Below are 22,919 nucleotides of genomic sequence, written 5' to 3'. Positions count from 1 at the left end.
ACCTGCATTCTTCTGCTTCTGAGCAAAACAAGGTGTCTACTCTTCCGAAGGGTCAGATGCCCACTTCACATTGCGAAGGACTGGCTCAAAGTCTGACCTGCATACATTGCATCCTGAAGTAGGAATGTTCTGCTGAATAATGTTTTTAAACATTTGTGAATGCCCTTGAGTACACCTACCTGTGGCTGTAATTTCTGCATTTAGGAAAGCATGGTCTGGCAAAACTAAGTTGGTGTGGCATGGGGAAGCCCAGTCAAGCCATCATATGGTGGTTAGTGTCAGAAGGTTGGGGTCCCGAGCCCCCTTTGGGCTCGTGGTACCAGTGATGCGACCCTCACATTCTCCATCTTTCTTTGCAGTGAGATCTTGGCCTGGGCGAGTGCCCAGATTCACTGCCAGTTTCACGCCAGCGAGAACCGGGTGGTCCTACCCCCTTCCGAGGATACGAAGCATGACGTGCAGGCTGAGAACGAGACTGTCTTTGTCCCAAACCGAGGTAAACGCTGCCTTTTTCTTTCTCTGTTTGTGTCTCATCCTCTGGTTTGCTTTTCCTGCCTGAGGCAGCCTTGCTCTGTTCTTGGCTCTTTGGTTTCATCTTCCTCTGCCTGAGTCTTTCCCTGCAGTGAGAGCCCTCTTCATGGTCCCTCCCTTCAGGAGTCTTTAGAGGTTCCCTTGATCCCGGGCTCAGGGCAGTGTGCGAGGCCTGGTGTCTGGCTTGGGAATGAGTTTGCCACTCTTTCTTTGTGCATCAGTGTGGTGGGAATGAATGAATATCTGCCCCACTCTAAGACAGTTGCATATATGTTGGGGATGGGAGGAGCAGCTTCCGGTTATCTATGAAGGCGGAGAGTGCGCATGCCCGAGGTGCTGCATCCGGTTGGGTATGTTATAGCAAGTGTTTTTCCCTCTTGTCAATACTTCCTAGAGCCTGAGCACCACACGTCTTGCCTTTGGTAACACGAAAGATGATGCTCTCCGAGTGCTCGTCTCTGTGTCCTGAGAGTAACTAGGGGGGCTTCTCTGCCTGAGGCTCATGTGGGTGGGATGTCCTCTGATTCAGAACAGCCCTGTGCCAAGGGTGGACAGTAAACAACATTGTTTACAACCTCAACTAGGGGTGCCCAAGGTTTGAAAATAGATAGCGTGAGGAAAAATTTGATTTTTCTTGGCGAAAAAGGCGAGACGCTGCAGAATGTCCTTGGAGCTCTGAGTGCTTTGGAGGGTAACTCAGTGCTGCGTGGTGTAACCTTGGCTTCTATTTGGTGAATGTGTAATCTGGATTATACTGTCCATCCTCCACAGCAACTGAGGCTTCTCAGCACTATAGGAGCACAGACACTTGTAGCATCATCGCTGGCGATCCACAGCCATAAATAGGTCGCTTTTCAACCCTGGAGCTCAGAAACTTCTTTTTTTTACCCTTTGAGCACATTCATAAAGCGTATTCATTGACCCGCCGGCTGCTGTGATTTACAACATATGCCCATGTCTGGGGCAGTGGGAGTAATGTTGCATTTACAGGAGCTTAGGTGATGAGTGTGGAGGGATAAACATGCCTTGAAGGGCACAGTTTAGTGATACAAAGCTCTGTTTCTGTCTCTCACACAGGGGAACGGGGTCAGTGCATCCTCTCAACCCCCCCAAAGATCCTTTTCTGTGATCTACGGCTGGATCCTGGAGAATTCAAATCTTGTAAGTCAATGATTCCCTTTTTGCTTCCAGTGTGAGTGATGAGAGTACCTATGACTTGTGAAATGAGAAATACACTCTTTCCTACAGTATTCAACCTCCAGTACCGTCAGTGCTGCAAACTCAAGCCAGAAATACCTTGTGTCGTCGCCCAAAATCTTCAGTCCTAAGTAGCATCAGTGCTGCAAACGCTGCCCCAGTGTAGCCCTGTTGACCCCCAATGCTCAATACTAAATCAGATCAGTCCTCTGGGTGCAGAGTAATGACCCTCTTCGGTTTGCCCTCCTGTCTTTCCTCTCAAGATTACACCATTGATGCAGACCCAGACCGCCGGAGCGCCTTCCTGAGACCAAGTGGTCAGTCCCACATGACATTAGTGCTGTCCCAGTTGACATTAGTGCTGTGCCATCAGTCCCAGATGACATTAGTGCTGTGCCAGTTGTCAGTTCCAGATGACATTAGCGCTGTCCCAGTTGTCAGTTCCAGATGACATTAGTGCTGTCCCAGTTGTCAGTTCCAGATAACATTAGTGCTGTGGACCCAAACTGGCAGCGAGTTCTCCTCGCCTTGCACCTAAACCTGACCGCCCACAGGGAGTAAGGTCACTGTGGCGGACGCATGCTGGGGTGCTCTCTACCGAGCATTGACCCTCGGAGGACCCTCAAACAGATGGTGTATAGGTACAGCATCCTAAGTGCAGCAAGTGAGCTACTCTTCCCACAGGGGTTTGGATGCCTCTATCAGGGAGACAAGTTTGTTCAAAATGAACCTTAATGGAACAAATTACATTTATATTTTCTTTAAAAAAAAAGAAGCCACAGAGCCAAATGTTTTACAAACCGCTCTTAAGGGGTGTTCCCTGAGAAAATATTTAAAAAATAATGGAACCCAGCAATATGCTCACTGCACAGTTGGCCAAACAAATTGCCTACAATGCCCTCTGAATATGCAGGTTTTACAGAAGTATAAAAAGTCGTTCTTCGCCTCCATGTTCTGTTCTTTTCAGTGTCCTAATAGCCTCCCCACCCCCCCAACAGTAAACCATCAGTTATATAACAGGACCTGCTTGAAAAGAAATGGCAGATTTTCTAGGTGTTGGTTTGGGGTCTGGTTCTGCTACTGCAAACACACATGTCCAGACTCCAGATCTTTATGAAGGAAGTAAAGTCCTTTAGCTCCTATTGAGTCCTGAGGTAACTGATGCAGGTACATGGATGCGTAGGTGCTCGGTAGCTGTAGGGACGTGCCGCCTCTCCGCTCCTCGTACCCAGACTTCTCGCCGTAGAGCTGAGCTCCCAGAGGGTTGGCCTTGTGCCTGCAGAGCTTCCATGAACATCCAGGACAGCACCAGGGCCCGTGGCAGGAGCTGCTCGGAGCTTGAGACCTGATGGGAGGAGCCGGTTGTAGCCCAGAGCTTTCCTATTGACAACTGAGACTGGCCTGATTGGCACCTGTCACTGTTCCATATGCCTGATTGGCACCTGTCACTGTTCTATATGCCTGATTGGCACCTGTCACTGTTCCATATGCCTGATTGGCACCTGTCACTGTTCCATATGCCTGATTGGCACCTGTCTCTGTTCCTTCCTACCTCCTTTGCCATCTGCCCTCTAGTGCCCCAGGGGTTAAACTAAACACGACCCACATCCCCTGCCACACACCTACTTCAAATCCAGCTGTCATTGGTGATTGCTGTTAATCCCTACATCCCAGACATAAAACCATATGGGGATATTTGCCGTTTGTACATCCATTGAGTCAACATTGGTAGATTTCCTGATTTACACCAGTAATTTGCACCTTTTGTCATGTATGTTGCTGATATGAGCACGCCTTCCTTCATGTAATGTTGTCCTTTGTGTCACTCAGACTCGTACTGCGAGACCCTCCCCGTGGATGGCCCGCCATCATTCCGTGGGCAGTCCGTCAAGTATGTGTACAAGCTGACCATCGGGTGCCAGCGTGTCAACTCTCCCATCAAGCTGCTGAGGGTGCCTTTCCGAGTTCTGCTCTTGCATGGTGAGTAGGGGCCAAGGGAGGCCCTTCCTTGTGTAGAATGAGAACGAACAAAAGTGTCTGACCAAAGTTTGCTCCACCTCGGACATTGTTCCAGGCGCGGTTTCAGCATCGTCCCCCCTCACAGCTCTGACTGCTCGTCACAGTGCTGGGAGATCCCTGCCTCTTTTAGAACTATAGTGCCACTGTAATGAGGCCAATGCCAAGCAACCCCCCCCCCCCCCAAAAGAAAAGCAAATGGGCTTGATGGTCTTTGAGTTTCACCCATCATGTGGCTTCTTTGGTTTCCTGTTTGGGACCACTAGGCTTTTCCTGCTGGTCTAGAATAGGAAACGTGTACATCGGAACGCCTGCCCGTCGCACTGGGTGGTTACTGGCCCCAGATTGTGTCAGTGGGGTCTTTCTTTATTAATGTCCTGGTGGATATCTGCCTCGGTCCCTCAAGCGGGGGCCAAGTATCCCTTTTAGCACTTGAATCTCCGTATAGTAAGACAAAACAGTCCAACTCTGCCTTTGGAAGAACTCGCCATCACCTTGTCCTAACCATCGAACTCTTGTGTGCGGGGTCTGCCCCATTCCTCGCCTCCAGCCCGGCGGGCCGCGGAGAAGTGGCGGGACGGGCAGAGTATCTGCGGTTTGGCTTTGGCTAAACGGACGAACTCATAATTTGCTGGTCTTCGGACCGCCAGAGTTGTAATGAGGGCCTATATATTTCTGTTAATAATGAAGCATCAGGCCTTGGGCTCTCTGATACCTTCAGTGCCTCATGTTTTTTTTGTAGTGCCAGGTCTCAGCCTTGCCCAGACTACTTGCCTGTAGTACATCTCATTCCTAGCATCCGAATAGTTGGGCACCTGTTCACACTTTCAACCATGCACTTCCCTCTTGAACTTTGGAGATTTGCTCCACATGCTGTCCCGTAACCACCATATTTATTGACTGAGTTTGCACTGAGCACACAGCCACAACGTTAGTGTTAACTAGTGCTTAAGCACAAGACTAAGGCTTTTTCTGAAGTCATTGGTTGGTCTGAAGTTTGCTTTGTGTAAACAAACTGCATTCACTCCTCTTCTTCAGACCTTATTCTTTGGTGAGACCCTCTAGTCAATAGAAAAACAACGTGCTCTCGGATAGCCTGTTTTTGGTGGTATGTATAACTAACAGAGGTTTGCAAGATTGCTTGGTCTTGTTGAGTTTAAATGGAGTAACAAAATGACTGATTACTAGGGACTGAATGGGTGTTTACCCTCTGGGTTTTCTCTAAAATGAGGTATTGTCTGTTATTCTCCCCAATAATCTTTATTTTCTTAGTGATCTAAGCATGTGCCTGATTTTTCTGAATATGTCTGGTTAAAATTACCCCTGTACTACAGAGTACCATTACCCCTGTACTACAGAGTACCATTACCCCTGTACTACAGAGTACCATGGTGCCAGCCAGGAATGTTATTGGTAAGTGCCCCAGGTGCTTTTTGTGTCCTATTTTGTCCAACCCTGGTCATTGCCATACTCTTGCATTGGTCCTCGCACAGAATTTACGCGTCCAGGTATAGTGCATTGAAGAGGTGCCTGTTGCCTAGTATTTTCTCTGTTATCTCTCTCCCCAGGGCTGAAGGATTACCAGTTTCCGCAGGACGAGGAAGTGGCCCCCTCCAACCCTTTCCTTGAGGAAGAAGAGGGCGTGAAGAAGGACTCCAGAGTTGTAGACCTTGCCACCGAGCTGCTGATGGTGGCAACCTCGAGGCGCAGTCTTCGTAAGTTGTAATATCACGCCCCGGGGGTAGCGTTGGAGAAGAGGTGTCCTCAACTGCAGGAGTAAAACTGGGTAGTGAGACACTGTTCATTCATAAATAGAAGGCAGACATGTTACAGGTGGATCAATGTTGTGAGGATATGATTTTTTAGTCCATGTTTAACAAGTATCTGTTCATCTGGGGTTTGTGCTGCCTTGAGAGAGCTCCCTCAGTCTCTTAGATGTTAGATATGATGGTCACAGATGAATAACACACATTATGACGGATAAGAGGCTCTACATTAATTCTTCCACAGTGTCTAAAATAGTGACAATAGGTTATTGTTATTACATATGCTAGTGGTGGCTTAGATCCTAAAATTCCTTTTTTAACCCATTTGCTGCTACCTCTACTAAGTAGACGTGTATACACGCCGTTCAGTCCTTCAGACTCTGCAGGAATTCTTTGGTTTGATGGAAGTTTGATGGAAGTTAGTTGGTTTTGAGAAGGCTGTTGGTTGTTCTGACTCCATGACGTACCTCTTCTCTACAGATCTCTATAACATCAGTAACAGTCGTGGCAAAGTCGGCACGTTTTGCATTTTTAAGACCGTATATAAAATTGGGGAAGATGTCATTGGAACCTTCAACTTCTTCGAGGGGGACATCCCCTGCCTCCAGGTGAGTGCAGCCAGTCTCTTCTCTGCAGTCTTTATACGTGAGGTCATAAGCAGTGCATGGTGGGCGCAGGTTATAGTTGGCTCTGCTAAGTAGAACTGTTGAATTTCAGTGATGTTATAAGTGATGTTGTAGAACATGTCATGAGCACATGGACTCATCTGTCCTGCAAATTGGCCTCCCTTCCTTGTTTGTGGCAAGTTTGCTCGTCTGACCTACTCAAGCGTTGCATTTACAATTTCCGTGGCAGTTTGAGTAATCAAGACCATGATTGCCAGGCTTAGGCGTGAGGCGGCTGCTTGGATTCTGGGGCCATCAAGGCTTGCTGGGCAGTATCCTGAAGGTTGTCATTTACTGCTGATGTCTAAAGGCCCCTAGTACCGGTGCACTCCTCCTGCATCCTTAGGCCCATCACGCGCCTGGAGCAGTGCAGTGGTGCGGTCCGTGCTTGGGCGAGGAGGTGGTGGTGGAATAGAGTGCATAGCATCCCATAAACTCAACCTCCAGCCAATGCCAAATAAGGATAAACGCTATATTTGAAGGTAAATAAAAAGAGCAGGTAAAATATAACAAACTGAGAAAATCAGAAGTTGCTGACAACAAAGGTTTTTTTCTAGGTGGTCTGAAATGTGCCGTGACATTGTCCCATGGCTCAGGGGAATGCTTTTGGGGACCACCGGACTCTTTGAATCGTTTACTAACAGCTCCTTCCATGCTTCACTCAGTGCAACAGAAGTCGCTTTGATGTGTGTAGCTATCTGCTTCAGGGGCTGTGAGTGCAGACTGGATAGCTCAGTGTGTTAAAACCCCAGCTTCCTATTTTCCAGTCACCAAAACAAAAACATTAAGAAGTCAGGGAACCCAAAAATCAAGGCCCCGAAACCTCAAGGGTCTCCCCACTAATCAGTGGTACCCTATATCTCCGTCGTTTCTTCATAGTATCTGTGTTGATGTTAATGGTAGCAGCGGACCAGTGGCTGGCAAGACATACTTTGTGTATCTCAAAAACAATTAAGGCCCTGATTGGTTGAAAGAGGCAGAGGTTGGATTTTATTGACACACACTATGAAGTCCTGTGAGGGTACCCACCTTGAGCAACCCACATCTGTGAAGCTGCTAGTCACGTTTTTTAATATTTCCAAGGACTGGGTACCCAACAGACAAAAAGACTGCACAAGTTCCCACTCATCTGTCTCGTACTGGGGAAGAAAGCAATACCGGCAACTTTATAGGCAAGAGGAGGGCTGCAGGCGTATACTTTACTTGAGGAAAATTGTCTTTCCTGCACCATGAGTTCGACCAGCTGAACTGTGGGTATCTCAAGGCTCTTCTCTTGATTCCTTGGACATTCTCCGATCAGTGTGCTGATACCCCCAGATCAGGACAAACCCCTCTGCCTTCACGGCTACTGAGCTACGCTTTTGTCAGCAGGTGACAACAAGAAGTCTTCTTCCAAGAGCCCAGGCTCATCCCAACCTGAGAAGAACTTCAGTCCAGCAGAGCTTCATTTCCTGGTGGTGTTTGCTGTGAGCATGTGCACGGGGTCCTCTGGCTGTCCAAACAATGTACAATTTCTTGGGCTCATAGCATTCTGTATTTATGTTTTGAGGCGAAGGAAACAAGCCTAAGCCAACCAAGTGCAGCGTTTAAAAAAATCTGGGCACTCATGGGGAAGCACGGTCTTTTCTTCTTAATTAGGTTTCTGTCGTGTTCCTGAGCAGAGAGTCCAGTGTCAGATCAGTGTGACCTGGTTAAGGTGAGTCCAGGGTCTGGATGTGGACTGCTCTCCGACATTGTCGCGCAATAGCATTCTTGATGTAGTCTGCTCTGGTCCCTCATAGTGAAGTCTCTGGTCTCTCGTAGTGGTACCAGCTGTGGCCCCTCGTACTGTAGCCAGCTGTGGCCCCTCGTACTGTAGCCCGCTGTGGCCCCTCGTAGTGTAGTCAGCTGCTGCCCCTCGTAGTGTTGTCAGCTACGGCCCCTCGTAGTGTAGCCAGCTGCGGCCCCTCGTAGTTTAGCGGGATGTGGCCCCTCGTAGTGTAGCCAGGAGTGTTAGCTCGTAGGGTAGCCGGCTGCGGTCCCTCGTAGTGTAGCCGGCTGCGGTCCCTCGTAGGGTAGCCGGCTGCGGTCCCTCGTAGGGTAGCCGGCTGCGGCCCCTCGTAGTGTAGCCGGCTGCGGCCCCTCGTAGTGTAGCCAGCTGCGGCCCCTCGTAGTGTAGCCAGCTGTGGCCCCTCGTAGTGTAGCAGGCTGTGGCCCCTCGTAGTGTAGCAGGCTGTGGCCCCTCGTAGTGTAGCAGGCTGTGGCCCCTCGTAGTGTAGCTGGCTGCGGTCCCTCGTAGGGTAGCCGGCTGCGGTCCCTCGTAGTGTAGCAGGCTGTGGTCCCTCGTAGTGTAGCTGGCTGTGGTCCCTCGTAGTGTAGCAGGCTGTGGTCCCTCGTAGTGTAGCTGGCTGTGGTCCCTCGTAGTGTAGCTGGCTGTGGCCCTTCGTAGTGTAGCTGGCTGTGGTCCCTCGTAGTGTAGCTGGCTGTGGTCCCTCGTAGTGTAGCTGGCTGTGGTCCCTCGTAGTGGAGCCGGCTGTGGTCCCTCGTAGTGGAGCCGGCTGTGGTTCCTCGTAGTGGAGCCGGCTGTGGCCCCTCGTAGTGTAGCCAGCTGTGGCCCCTCGTAGTGTAGCCGGCTGCGGCCCCTCGTAGTGTAGCCAGCTGCGGCCCCTCGTAGTGTAGCCAGCTGCGGCCCCTCGTAGTGTAGCCAGCTGCGGCCCCTCGTAGTGTAGCCAGCTGCGGCCCCTCGTAGTGTAGCAGGCTGCGGCCCCTCGTAGTGTAGCAGGCTGTGGCCCCTCGTAGTGTAGCCGGCTGTGGTCCCTCGTAGTGTAGCCGGCTGTGGTCCCTCGTAGTGTAGCCGGCTGTGGTCCCTCGTAGTGTAGCCCGGAGTGGCCCCTCGTAGTGTAGCCCGGAGTGGCCCCTCGTAGTGTAGCCCGGAGTGGCCCCTCGTAGTGTAGCCCGGAGTGGCCCCTCGTAGTGTAGCCCGGAGTGGCCCCTCGTAGTGTAGCCCGGAGTGGCCCCTCGTAGTGTAGCCCGGAGTGGCCCCTCGTAGTGTAGCCCGGAGTGGCCCCTCGTAGTGTAGCCGGCTGTGGCCCCTCGTAGTGTAGCCGGCTGTGGCCCCTCGTAGTGTAGCCGGCTGTGGCCCCTCGTAGTGTAGCCGGCTGTGGCCCCTCGTAGTGTAGCCGGCTGTGGCCCCTCATAGTGTAGCCGGCTGTGGCCCCTCGTAGTGTAGCCGGCTGTGGCCCCTCGTAGTGTAGCCGGCTGTGGCCCCTCGTAGTGTAGCCGGCTGTGGCCCCTCGTACTGTAGCTGGCTGTGGCCCCTCGTAGTGTAGCTGGCTGTGGCCCTTCGTAGTGTAGCCCGGAGTGGTCCCTCGTAGTGTAGCTGGCTGTGGTCCCTCGTAGTGTAGCCCGGAGTGGTCCCTCGTAGTGGAGCCGGCTGTGGCCCCTCGTAGTGGAGCCGGCTGTGGCCCCTCGTAGTGGAGCCGGCTGTGGCCCCCTCGTAGTGTAGCCGGCTGTGGTCCCTCGTATTGTGGCCAGTATTGGTGCCTCCTAGTGTAGCCAGCAAACATCGCTAATAGTTCAACCATCAATGATCGCGCATAGCATTGCCAGCAGTGTTCCCTCCCAAGGTGGGCAGTAATGTTCCCACCCCTTATTGCCAGCAACCATCCTCCAGCATGTAGGCAACAATGATCACTCAGTGTAAAAACAATGATCGCTTGTAGTGTCGCCTCCATTGATCCTGTAAAGTGTAACCAGCAGCGATCTCTCCTACTGCAGCTACCATTGATCCTTAATGGTGCTTTCTGAAATAACTTCTTCTAGTGCATCCAGTAATAAACTCCAGAAGTTATCTCTCATAGTGAAGCAGCAATGATTCCTTTGGTGCGGCTGGCAGTGATTCTAATATCTAAGCATGCAGTGATCCTTTGTAGCATTGCTGTAGAAACTTGCATTATTATTTTGAATGGTCACTAAATGTACCTGATCGCAACCCCCTGTAGCCACAGAGGAGACATGCGTAACTTGTGGCAATGTGTAAAGTCTTTATGCAGTACAAAAACAATAATAGTCCCAACCCGAGTTACAAGAATGGAGTACAATTTAATAAGCAAACACCACCAAAAGGACAATAATTCAAACGGGGGAACCTGAGATTCAACATTTTAAAATATTAAGTAAAAATAGTGCCAAAAAGCACTTTGTGGCAATGGCAGTTTTTAGTCACAGTTAGGCTGGGACATAGGTGCAATTTCATTCTCGTTCATCCAGTCAAAAATTTTACCTTTGGTAGGAAGCTGGCTCTGTATATACTACAGGGAGTGCAGAATTATTAGGCAAATGAGTATTTTGACCACATCATCCTCTTTATGCATGTTGTCTTACTCCAAGCTGTATAGGCTCGAAAGCCTACTACCAATTAAGCATATTAGGTGATGTGCATCTCTGTAATGAGAAGGGGTGTGGTCTAATGACATCAACACCCTATTTTAGGTGTGCATAATTATTAGGCAACTTCCTTTCCTTTGGCAAAATGGGTCAAAAGAAGGACTTGACAGGCTCAGAAAAGTCAAAAATAGTGAGAGATCTTGCAGAGGGATGCAGCACTCTTAAAATTGCAAAGCTTCTGAAGCGTGATCATCGAACAATCAAGCGTTTCATTCAAAATAGTCAACAGGGCCGCAAGAAGCGTGTGGAAAAACCAAGGCGCAAAATAACTGCCCATGAACTGAGAAAAGTCAAGCGTGCAGCTGCCACGATGCCACTTGCCACCAGTTTGGCCATATTTCAGAGCTGCAACATCACTGGAGTGCCCAAAAGCACAAGGTGTGCAATACTCAGAGACATGGCCAAGGTAAGAAAGGCTGAAAGACGACCACCACTGAACAAGACACACAAGCTGAAACGTCAAGACTGGGCCAAGAAATATCTCAAGACTGATTTTTCTAAGGTTTTATGGACTGATGAAATGAGAGTGAGTCTTGATGGGCCAGATGGATGGGCCCGTGGCTGGATTGGTAAAGGGCAAAGAGCTCCAGTCCGACTCAGACGCCAGCAAGGCGGAGGTGGAGTACTGGTTTGGGCTGGTATCATCAAAGATGAACTTGTGGGGCCTTTTCGGGTTGAGGATGGAGTCAAGCTCAACTCCCAGTCCTACTGCCAGTTCCTGGAAGACACCTTCTTCAAGCAGTGGTACAGGAAGAAGTCTGCATCCTTCAAGAAAAACATGATTTTCATGCAGGACAATGCTCCATCACACGCGTCCAAGTACTCCACAGCGTGGCTGGCAAGAAAGGGTATAAAAGAAGGAAATCTAATGACATGGCCTCCTTGTTCACCTGATCTGAACCCCATTGAGAACCTGTGGTCCATCATCAAATGTGAGATTTACAAGGAGGGAAAACAGTACACCTCTCTGAACAGTGTCTGGGAGGCTGTGGTTGCTGCTGCACGCAATGTTGATGGTGAACAGATCAAAACACTGACAGAATCCATGGATGGCAGGCTTTTGAGTGTCCTTGCAAAGAAAGGTGGCTATATTGGTCACTGATTTGTTTTTGTTTTGTTTTTGAATGTCAGAAATGTATATTTGTGAATGTTGAGATGTTATATTGGTTTCACTGGTAATAATAAATAATTGAAATGGGTATATATTTTTTTTTGTTAAGTTGCCTAATAATTATGCACAGTAATAGTCACCTGCACACACAGATATCCCCCTAACATAGCTAAAACTAAAAACAAACTAAAAACTACTTCCAAAAATATTCAGCTTTGATATTAATGAGTTTTTTGGGTTCATTGAGAACATGGTTGTTGTTCAATAATAAAATTAATCCTCAAAAATACAACTTGCCTAATAATTCTGCACTCCCTGTATAGCAAAATAAGAAATAGCGTCAGCAGAGTCCAGGGGTTCCCCAGAGGCTTAACAGAGGCTAAAGTAGATAATACTAATGCTCTATTTGTGGTAGTGTGGTCGAGGAGTAGGCTTATCAGTAATAAATGACAATAAATGAGAACATACACTCAATAATCTAGCTCCAGGCCAATAGGTTTTTATATAGAAAAATATTATTTTCTTAATTTATTTTTAGAACCACAAGATTCAAGTTGCAGATAAGTACTTTAAAAGTTTTGTATTCCACACAGCTATCAACAGTACTTTGTTTGAAATGGGTAAGTAATACAGTTTTTGAATTATTGGCAATAAGCTGTTTTAAAAAGTTCTTTGAGGGAAGAAATGTTAAGTCGGTTTACAGGTAAGTACAACACTTACAGTTTCAGTCTCCAGTTGTTAGGAAGTCCACCAGTTGGGGTTCAAGTTAACCCCAAACACCCATCAGGTGCAGAGGTCAAAGTTGAGCAAATTTAACGTGGGCTCCTATGAAGACGGGGTACTCTGAATCAGGCCTGCCTCCAGGTGAGTGCCTGCGGCTCGGAGGGCAGACCAGGGGGTGTTTGAAGGAGCACTGGAGGGGCCACAAGTAGATCCCAAACACACACCTTCAGCTGCACACGGGGGCCGGGTGCAGGGTGCAAACAGTATGTTGGGGGTTCCAATGCTGGTCTATGAGGAGACCCTGGGGGTCACTCAGAGGTTGCAGGCGAAGTCCAGGGGATGGTCTCGGGCACACCACCGGTCTGACAGGGAGGAGCGCCGCCTGCTGGACGTTGATGCACCAGGGGTCGGTTTTCCAAGGCCTGGGAGCTGCAGGTGCAGTGTGTTCTTAGGCGTCAACGAATATCTTCATCTGGAGCTTCGCGGTCAGGGGGGTCCTTAGGATTCCCTCTGCAGGATTCGCCATGGAATGGTGGAGAGCTCAACCCCCAGCATGGGCGCTTTCTCACAATCGCCTGGGGATCCTCTCTTGCTGGTTGGACCACCTGCACTTGGGCTGTGGGCGTCGGGTGCACCGGGGTCAGGACTCCTGCATCTGGAGTGAGGGTGGGAGGCCTTGTTTTTTAAGTTTCTTTAGACAGAGCCGCTGTCCTGGGGAGTTCCGGGTACTTTTGGGTGAAGGGCAGTCCTATAGAGTTAGTAGAGGTTGCTGGCCCCGCTGGTCGCGTCTCTGGTCTTTTTGCAGGTTCTTTGAAACACGAGACAGGCCGGTAGGGCTGGGGTCAAATCGGTTGTCATCTTCCTTCTTCTCTGCTGGGGTTTCAGCTTAGCAGTCCTTCTTGTAGGTCACCTGGAATCTGGTGAGCTGGGTTCAGGGAGGCCCTTAAATCCTAGGTTTAGGGGCATGTTAGGGGTCAGAGGGCAGTAGCCAGTGGCTACCATCCCTGAGGGTGGCTATACCCTCCTTGTGCCCACTCCCTTTGGGAAGGGGGGCACGTTCCTATCCCTATTGGTCCCTCTGCTCCAAACCAAGATGGAGGATTCTGCAGGGGGGGGGGGCACCTTAGTTCTGGACACCTTAGCAGTGGTCCTGGCTGGGGTGGTCACTCCTCCCTGTTTTCCCTAACTTTCCTGCTGGACTTGCCACCAAAAGTCGGGCTTTGTCCGGGGGAGGGGGGGTATCCCTGGGGCACTGTAGCCTGAGGCTTGAGTCTTTGAGGCTCACCGCCAGGTGTAACAGTTCCTGTAGGGGGGGGGAAGTGTGAGCACCTCCACCCAGGACAGGCTTTGTTTCTGGCTACAGAGTGCACAAAGGCACTCACCCCATGTGGTCAGAAACTTGTCTGAAAGTGGCAGGCTGGCAGAGACCAGTCAGTCCTACACTAACAGTTTGGCCATCCTGAGGGGAGTGCCATGTCGACTTTGACGTTTTCTCCCCGCCAGCACACACCAGCTGTAAGGCATTGTGCATGTGCTGAGTGAGGGGTCCCCAGGGTGGCATAATACATGCTGCAGCCCTTAGAGGCCGTCCCTGGCCACAGGGCCCTTTGTACCAGGGGTACCATTTACAAGGGACTTATCTGTGTGCCAGGGCTGTGCCAATTGTGGGAACACGGGTACAGTTTTGGGGAAGAACACTGGTGCTGGGGCCTGGTTAGCAGGGTCCCAGCACACTTTCAATCAAAGCTGACATCAAACACTAGGCAAAAAGTGTGTGTGTGTGTGTGTGGGGGTGGGGGATAACAATGGCATTTTCCAACACCTTTTGACTTCGGCTTTTAAGCCCCAATCAATCACAGCAGTACTCTTCTAATGCCCCCCAGGACCTCAAGGGAGGAACTTAGAGAATCACAGGGTGCCAGACCGAGATCAAGAGAATGTTCCAATCAAGGTCCATTTGCCACTGGTTAGCTAGGCATTTCCAGGAAAAGACTTCTTGTAGCTCATAAGACTTCTTGCAGCTCATTGTCGCCCTGTAGCCACACAGGATGTCTGCTAACTGCCCATTGGAGTCAATGTCTCTGTCCTGGTTACAAGAGGGAGCAGATCCATTCCTTTAGGTCTCGTCTCAGGTCACAGACATCAGGTTCAGTCCTCTTGTGTCCTTGCTCCGAAGACTTTAAGAGCAAGGGAGTAACAAAGACATGAGTTTGTTGAGCGAGGAGGACAACATCACTGCAAAAAGAGAGGGCTCAGACTTCAGAAAGGAGGTTATCGTCACTGAGCGAGAACACTGAAAACACAGAGAAGGGGCCACAGGCACCGTTAAAGAAGCTGAGTGCGGGTGAGTCTCGTACAGTGGATCGTAGAGCCCCAAAAGCCACCTCAGCACCAAAGTTCTCACTGACCGAAGGCAAGCCGAAGTCAGTAGAGCCCCTTGGGTCCCACACCAAGGACACCGCATGCTCACCTGGAAAACACCCACGACCACAACTCCACAACCCCGCTAGACAACCTCACGAACTTAGGACTCAAACAACTGGTCACCTGACCCACTCACTCAGCAGGACACACGTTGGACGCAATTTTCTCTTCCAGCAACCACATCACATTCACACACACCACCAAACTCCACTGGACCGACCACCACTGCGTCCACTTCTCCTTCACAAAAGCCCACACCCACTACCGACAACACACCACACCCTACCGAATGTGGGACAAGATCCCCATAGAACACCTGAACGCCAAGCTCACACAAGCTCCACCTCCCTTCACCAACAACCCCAACATCACTGCTCACAACCTCACACAAGCTCCACCTCCCTTCACCACAACCCCAACATCGATGCTCAGAACCTCACGCACTGGCTAACAACCTGCGCAAACTCCCTCGCTCCCACTGAAAAGTAACAACAACACCTGTGACATCAAGAATGCCTCCTGGTTCACCACTGAACTCCAGGCCTCAAAGCTTGAATGCCGCAAAACTGAGAAAGCATGGTGCCAAGAGCCCTCCATGAACAACTTCTCCACCCTCAAAACTAACATATGCAAACACCACCAACTCATCTGGACCACCAAAAGGGCCTACTACAAAGAACGCATAGATAGTAACTCACATAACAGCAAGGAACTCTTTACCATCATCAAAGAGCTCACCAAAACCAAATCCTGCACCATCGACTCCCCCCCCACGCACACAAAACCTTTGCACCTCCCTCTCCAACTACTTTCACCTCAAAATCTTACATACACAACAGCTTCACACCATCCGCTCCCACCATCACCACCACTGACATGACCAACAACACACACCCCCACACCAACCAACTTCACGCCTGGACCCCTACAGACGACGAAGAAACCGAAAGAACCATAAACTCCATCCACTCAGGCTCTCCCACCGACCTCTGCCCCCACCACATCTTCAACAAGGCCAGCCCAATCTGTTCATCCTCTGAGGGTGACGAGTCTTCAGCCTGCACAAGAAGCAAGAAGGAATCTTCCCTTGGAGTGAAGGAGTCAATCCCATGCATCCTCAGGCACCAACTGCAACGATGACCGACTGCGTGAATCCTCTCTCCTCCGGAAGTGCCTGGATCCTGCATCATAGGTGGTGGTCTGGAGTGGTCCCCTTGGTTTTCTCTACCAGCTATCCAACATCCAACTTAGGAGACGGTAAGCCCTTGCCTCTCCTCACAGGACTGGACTCCTGTGCACCACGATTCTTGCAGCTACAAAGGCTTGTTTGTTCATCCTCCAAGGTATCTTCAGGCTCCGTGTAGCCCCGGCCCCCAGCACTCCTTCCTGCAAAGCACAGTCTCCTCTCTGCTGCTCCAGCGACGTGGGACTCCTCTTCAGATGTGCTAAGTGGGCCTCACTGCGACTGCTGTGCCTGCTGCCCTTGGTTTGCCTGTGGGGGTTGCCTCCTCTTCTTGTGACTCTTCTGGCTGCTGCGGGTCACCTCGGACTCCCCTCCTTGGGTCGAGTCCCCTGGAACTTACTGGTCCTCTTCAGCCTTGCAAAATCTTTGTTTCCAACTCTTGCATTTGCCATGGCTTGCTGGTGATTTTCCAGCACCACTGACTGACTGACTGCTGATGTGCGGCATCACTTGCATCACTTCTGGAACGCCTCTTCTGCTCCTGTGCTGCACTGCTGACATTCTTCATACACCGTCGACCTGGTACTGCATCTCCTGAAGGGTGGGTAGTGGCTCCTGCCACAGCCAGACACTCCAACTTGAACTGGACTTGGTCCCCTTTCTTTGCAGGTCCTCCTCTTTCAGGATCCACCTTTTGGTTTCTTCCAGTCTTGTCTGGGTCTTACACAGTCTTTTTCCAAAGTCCTCCTGTTGGTTTTGGGATTGCCAGGTACTTACCTCTTCTCTCCTGGTTGCTGGAGGGCACCCTGGTATTTACCTCTTGGGGTTCATAGTTCTTCCAGCTCCCCATCTGGTTCCACTTCCTTGGGTGGGGGACTGCCTTTCACATTCCACTTTTTTAGTATATGGTTGGGCCTTCCTCTAGGGTCCTCACTATTTGCTATTGCTTTTACCAATGCCTATTGCTTTCTATGCTATTTCCTGATTGCTAATGTAATATAATGGTGTCTTTACTTACCTCCAGTTGGGGTATTGCCTATTTAGTATTCTAGTATTTGTGTTACCATAATAATAAAGTACCTTTATTTTTGTAACACTGTGTTTTCTTTCATGTGTGTGAGTACTGTGTGACTACTGTGGTTTTGCATGAGCTTTGCATGTCTCCTAGATAAGCCTTGACTGCTCATCCACAGCTAAATCTAGAGCGCCTGGCTTCTAGACACTGCCTACACTACACTAATAGGGGATACCCTGACCTGGTATAAGGTGATAGCACCATAGGTGTCCACCACACACCAGTCCAGCTTCCTACAGGGGTGACTTATTAATATTTAAAAGTGAGGTTTTTGCCTGTCAAAAATTGTTATTTCAACAGGCTGCACTTAGGCCTTACACCGCAGCAGATAGGTTACGCAGGGTAGGCCGGAAGCCATGTTTGTACAATAGGTGCTGCAGGCCACTAGTGACATTTAACTCCCAGACACTGGGTGCACTTTCTTCACCATATACTAAGAAGTTAAAAGGAAGTTAAATGTGCCAATCCGTAATAAGCCAACTTACCCTGCTTAAAGGGGAAGTACGGACACTCTACTCTGCACAGACTCCTAAAGCCGGAAAAGCAATGGGACAAAAATCAGGGGAGACATGACTCAGAAATGACTATTTACTCCATAAGCCAGTTTTGAGTCCTTGTAACACATTTAGCAATGATCCCCCATAGTGCAGCCAGCACTGTTCCCGTAAGGGTAGCCAGCAATAATCCTTATAGAGCAACCAGCATGGATTCCTCATAGTGGACATAGCAGTTATCCGGAAAAGTGCAGAGAGCACGTATCCATAGTACTGCAGTATAAAGACTACAAAAGAAAAACGGTGCTCCATTGTGCGATTCTCATCAATGTTTCTAAATGGTAGAGTATCTCTTTGGGTGTGGTGCCATTGAAAACCCCTTTAAAGGAGAGAAACGCATCCCCACATGAGCTTGATTTCACTGTTAGAGAAATATATATCTCTCAGTTGAAGGGGTGCTCTAGGATTCTCAGATGTGCAGAGATATTCCAATGTTTCTGAAGTTAATTGCTATATCCACCCTGGAGAAGTGGCGTTACAGGTAAGTACCTTTTCTATTGTGTTCGGTGTTAGGGTGGCCTGGCGGGGACATTTCTTATTTGACAGCAGTAGTTATTTGTTCTCACTGCTGTTAGTCTGAGTGTACAGTATAATTCTCCCAGATTGTTCTGAGTATAGTTTGTTGGTTTTCCAGTACTCCGTTAGCCTACAGACTGAGGAGGCCGTACAGGAAGAGTTCCAGCGGCGACGCGGTCAACCAGTATCATTCAGCACGCATGCCCGTCACCAGGAGTCTTGCCTCCACACTGCCAAGAGCAATTTCAGCTTACCCATTCCACTCAGCTCTGCCCCGGGATTTTCAACCAACATTGGTGAGTGTCTTGTGAGGACCTCCAACTGGTCTTTGCTCTTTTTGTTTGTTATCATGGTGTAAGGAAATCCCTCTTTTTGTATGTCACCCCCAAGTATTGTGACTGATACTGCTGGATGTGCGACTCTGAGTGCACTGAGGCCTGTGAACCAGACCTCAGTGCTGGTGCTCTGACCCTAAAGTGTATGTCGAATTGGCTATACCCAATTGAAAATGGCTAACTCACCTGTAAATCTCTAGTAAGTGGTACCCAGGGCATGTACGGTAGAGGGGTACCCCGAGGCTTGCAGCACTGATTGTGACACCTTGAATGTTCCCATGTAAAACAAGTCCCCCAGACCACCACTGCTGACTGGTAAAGCAGTCGTGCACTGCTAGCCCGACCTAGCCATTGAAATCAAAGCCACCATTTCACCCGGACAGGTGTGTATGTCACTCCTCTGGCAGACCTACTGATTCATAAGGGATGGTGCAACATATGACACAGGCAGGACATGTACTTTGCATGACCTGACAGTGAAACCTGCGGCAAGTACAGGCTTTCATGCTGACCCCCCCCCAGCTGTGTTAACTCCAGAACGGTGAGACAAGGTGTCAAACTACTCATTACATTAAGCCTGACTTGTATCTCAAGTCGAAATTAATGTAACTTGTGCAGAGTCCAGATTTATCAAAGCTGCTCCTTTGTTGCCTTTAAAACTCCTGGGCCTTCCCGGGCACACATGGAGCCTGCTCTGCAAAAACAGTTTTCTGCCCTCCTGGAGAGACATGCCAACGACTCTCAGGAAGGAGAACAATAAGGAATTGCAGGTCAGGGAGGTGTTACCTCCCTCCTGCAGGAAGCCACTTGGGTGTTAGCCCAAAAAGGCCTCAAGGGGGATGACTGCCCCATCGTTGAAGTAGACGGGCTGACACAGGACCCAGAGGGGGGAAACCAGCTGTCAAACCGTTTTCCATCAGAGTCGTGTAGCCCTCAGATAGCCACACCCAGGGTGGGCTAGAGAAGCTTGCGCCCTAAGTGAGGGGTTTTACCATCTTGGGAGTCGGCAGAATGGTGCATCCTGACATAGCCAAGTGCCACACTCCACAGGAAGTGGTCAGATGGAAGGGAACCTGATACCACTTCCTGCCTGAAGGCACTTTCTGAGCATAAAGGGGACACCCCTGGCACCCAGACCTCAGATCTCGACGACATGGAAAAAGGACTGTCCTGTTGCACTGAGGGACCAGCAAAGAGAGGCTGCACTGACGGGGACTGCCCCCGGTGGCTTGTGCAGAGATGGACTGTGCTTGCCATGTCCTGCTCAAGGAGAAGCCATTTCCAGTGCTCATTTAAGCCATACAAACACCGAAGGCCAGCTGACTCACTGTAGGAAAGTACCATCTTGCCTGGCATGTTACCCCCATTTTTCACTGTATATATGTTGTTTTAGTTGTATGTGTCACTGGGACCCTGTCATCCAGGGCCCCAGTGCTCATAAGTGTGCCTGAATGTGTTACCTGTGTAGTGACTAACTGTCTCACTGAGGCTCTGCTAATCAGAACCTCAGTGGTTATGCTCTCTCATTTCTTTCAAATTGTCACTAACAGGCTAGTGACCAATTTTACCAATTTACATTGGCTACTGGAACACCCTTATAATTCCCTAGTATATGGTACTAAGGTACCCAGGGTATTGGGGTTCCAGGAGATCCCTATGGGCTGCAGCATTTCTTTTGCCACCCATAGGGAGCTCTGACAATTCTTACACAGGCCTGCCAATGTAGCCTGAGTGAAATAACATCCACGTTATTTCACAGCCATTTTACACTGCACTTAAGTAACTTATAAGTCACCTATATGTCTAACCTTTACCTGGTAAAGGTTAGGTGCAAAGTTACTTAGTGTGAGGGCACCCTGGCACTAGCCAAGGTGCCCCCACATTGTTCAGAGCCAATTCACTGAACTTTGTGAGTGCGGGGACACCATTACATGCGTGCACTACATATAGGTCACTACCTATATGTAGCTTCACAATGGTAACTCCGAATATGGCCATGTAACATGTCTATGATCATGGAATTGCCCCTTCTACGCCATCCTGGCATAGTTGGCACAATCCCATGATCCCAGTGGTCTGTAGCACAGACCCTGGTACTGCCAAACTGCCTTTCCTGGGGTTTCACTGCAGCTGCTGCTGCTGCCAACCCCTCAGACAGGTTTCTGCCCTCCTGGGGTCAAGCCAGGCTTGTCCCAGGATGGCAGAACAAAGGACTTCCTCTGAGAGAGGGTGTTACACCCTCTCCCTTTGGAAAATGGTGTGAAGGCAGGGGAGGAGTAGCCTCCCCAGCCTCTGGAAATGCTTTCTTGGGCACAGATGTGCCCAATTCTGCATAAGCCAGTCTACACCGGTTCAGGGGACCCCTTAGCCCTGCTCTGGCGTGAAACTGGACAAAGGAAAGGGGAGTGACCACTCCCCTGACCTGCACCTCCCCTGGGAGGTGTCCAGAGCTCCTCCAGTGTGTTCCAGACCTCTGCCATCTTGGAAACAGAGGTGCTGCTGGCACACTGGACTGCTCTGAGTGGCCAGTGCCACCAAGTGACGTCAGAGACTCCTTCTTCTGATAGGCTCCTTCAGGTGTTGCTAGCCTATCCTCTCTCCTAGGTAGCCAAACCCTCTTTTCTGGCTATTTAGGGTCTCTGTCTCTGGGGAAACTTTAGATAACGAATGCAAGAGCTCATCAGAGTTCCTCTGCATCTCTCTCTTCACCTTCTGCCAAGGAATCGACTGCTGACCGTGCTGGAAGCCTGCAAAACTGCAACAAAGTAGCTAAGACGACTACTGCAACTCTGTAACGCTGATCCTGCCGCCTTCTCGACTGTTTTCCTGGTGGTGCATGCTGTGGGGGTAGTCTGCCTCCTCTCTGCACTAGAAGCTCCGAAGAAATCTCCCGTGGGTCGACGGAATCTTCCCCCTGCAACCGCAGGCACCAAAAAGCTGCATTACCGGTCCCTTGGGTCTCCTCTCAGCACGACGAGCGAGGTCCCTCGAATCCAGCAACTGTGTCCAAGTGACCCCCACAGTCCAGTGACTCTTCAGTCCAAGTTTGGTGGAGGTAAGTCCTTGCCTCCCCACGCCAGACTGCATTGCTGGGAACCGCGACTTTTGCAGCTACTCCGGCCTCTGTGCACTTTCGGCGGAAATCCTTTGTGCACAGCCAAGCCTGGGTCCACGGCACTCTAACCTGCATTGCACGACTTTCTAAGTTGGTCTCCGGCGACGTGGGACTCCTTTGTGCGACTTCGGGTGAGCATCGTTTCACGCATCCTCGTAGTGCCTATTTCTGGCACTTCTCCGGGTGCTACCTGCTGCTGAGAGGGCTCCTTGTCTTGCTCGACGTCCCCTCTCCCTCCTGACGCAATTTGCGACATCCTGGTCCCTCCTGGGCCATAGCAGCATCCAAAAACGCTTACCGCACGATTTGCAGCTAGCAAGGCTTGTTGGCGGTCTTTCGGCGGGAAAACACTTCTGCACGACTCTCCATGGCGCAAGGGATCCGTCCTCCAAAGGGGAAGTCTCTAGCCCTTGTCGTTCCTGCAGAAACCTCAGCTTCTTCTGTCCAGTAGAAGCTTCTTTGCACCCACAGCTGGCATTTCCTGGGCATCTGCCCATCTCCGACTTGCTTGTGACTTTTGGACTTGGTCCCCTTGTTCCACAGGTACCCTCGACTGGAAATCCATTGTTGTTGCATTGCTGGTTTGTGTCTTTCCTGCAGTATTCCCCTATCACGACTTCTTTGTCCTTTGGGGAACTTCAGTGCACTTTGCACTCACTTTTCAGGGTCTTGGGGTGGGCTATTTTTCTAACCCTTACTATTTTCTAATAGTCCCAGCGACCCTCTACAAGGTCACATAGGTTTAGGGTCCATTCGTGGTTCGCATTCCACTTTTGGAGTATATGGTTTGTGTTGCCCCTATCCCTATGTGTCCCCATTGCATCCTATTGTAACTATACATTGTTTGCACTGTTTTCTAAGACTATACTGCATATTTTTGGTATTGTGTACATATATCTTGTGTATATTTCCTATCCTCTCACTGAGGATACACTCTGAGATACTTTGGCATATTGTCATAAAAATAAAGTACCTTTATTTTTAGTATAACTGTGTATTGTGTTTTCTTATGATATTGTGCAAGTGACACTAGTGGTACTGTAGGAGCTTCACTCGTCTCCTAGTTCAGCCTAAGCTGCTCTGCTAAGCTACCATTATCTATCAGCCTATGCTGCTAGACACCCTATACACTAATAAGGGATAACTGGGCCTGGTGCAAGTACCCCTTGGTACTCACTACAAGCCAGTCCAGCCTCCTACATTGGTTGTGCAGCGGTGGGATAAGTGCTTTGAGACTACTTACCACTCTTGTCATTGTACTTTTCATAAGAGAAAAATATACA

General features: G+C 49.8%; 1 protein-coding gene across 5 annotated transcripts in view; it reads left to right on the top strand.

Annotated features, from left to right (window-relative positions):
- Window positions 1-22,919, top strand: part of RGP1 (RGP1 homolog, RAB6A GEF complex partner 1) — a 55,955-nt gene that overhangs the window by 17,535 nt on the left and 15,501 nt on the right. For 4 of the 5 annotated variants that reach the window (XM_069205703.1, XM_069205702.1, XM_069205704.1 and 1 more), the window contains 6 exons: window positions 360-496; window positions 1,609-1,692; window positions 3,559-3,708; window positions 5,313-5,459; window positions 5,991-6,118; window positions 18,305-18,482. In XM_069205703.1, coding sequence (XP_069061804.1) covers window positions 360-496; window positions 1,609-1,692; window positions 3,559-3,708; window positions 5,313-5,459; window positions 5,991-6,118; window positions 18,305-18,482 — 824 coding nt within the window. The remainder of the gene's footprint in view (window positions 1-359; window positions 497-1,608; window positions 1,693-3,558; window positions 3,709-5,312; window positions 5,460-5,990; window positions 6,119-18,304; window positions 18,483-22,919) is intronic. The other variant, XM_069205707.1, reaches the window with a different exon arrangement.

The sequence above is a fragment of the Pleurodeles waltl genome, chromosome 1_2 (assembly GCF_031143425.1).
Source record: "Pleurodeles waltl isolate 20211129_DDA chromosome 1_2, aPleWal1.hap1.20221129, whole genome shotgun sequence".
NCBI lineage: Eukaryota > Metazoa > Chordata > Amphibia > Caudata > Salamandridae > Pleurodeles > Pleurodeles waltl.
Note: the sequence above shows the minus strand (reverse complement) of the source record. Positions and strands in the feature narration are given on the sequence as shown.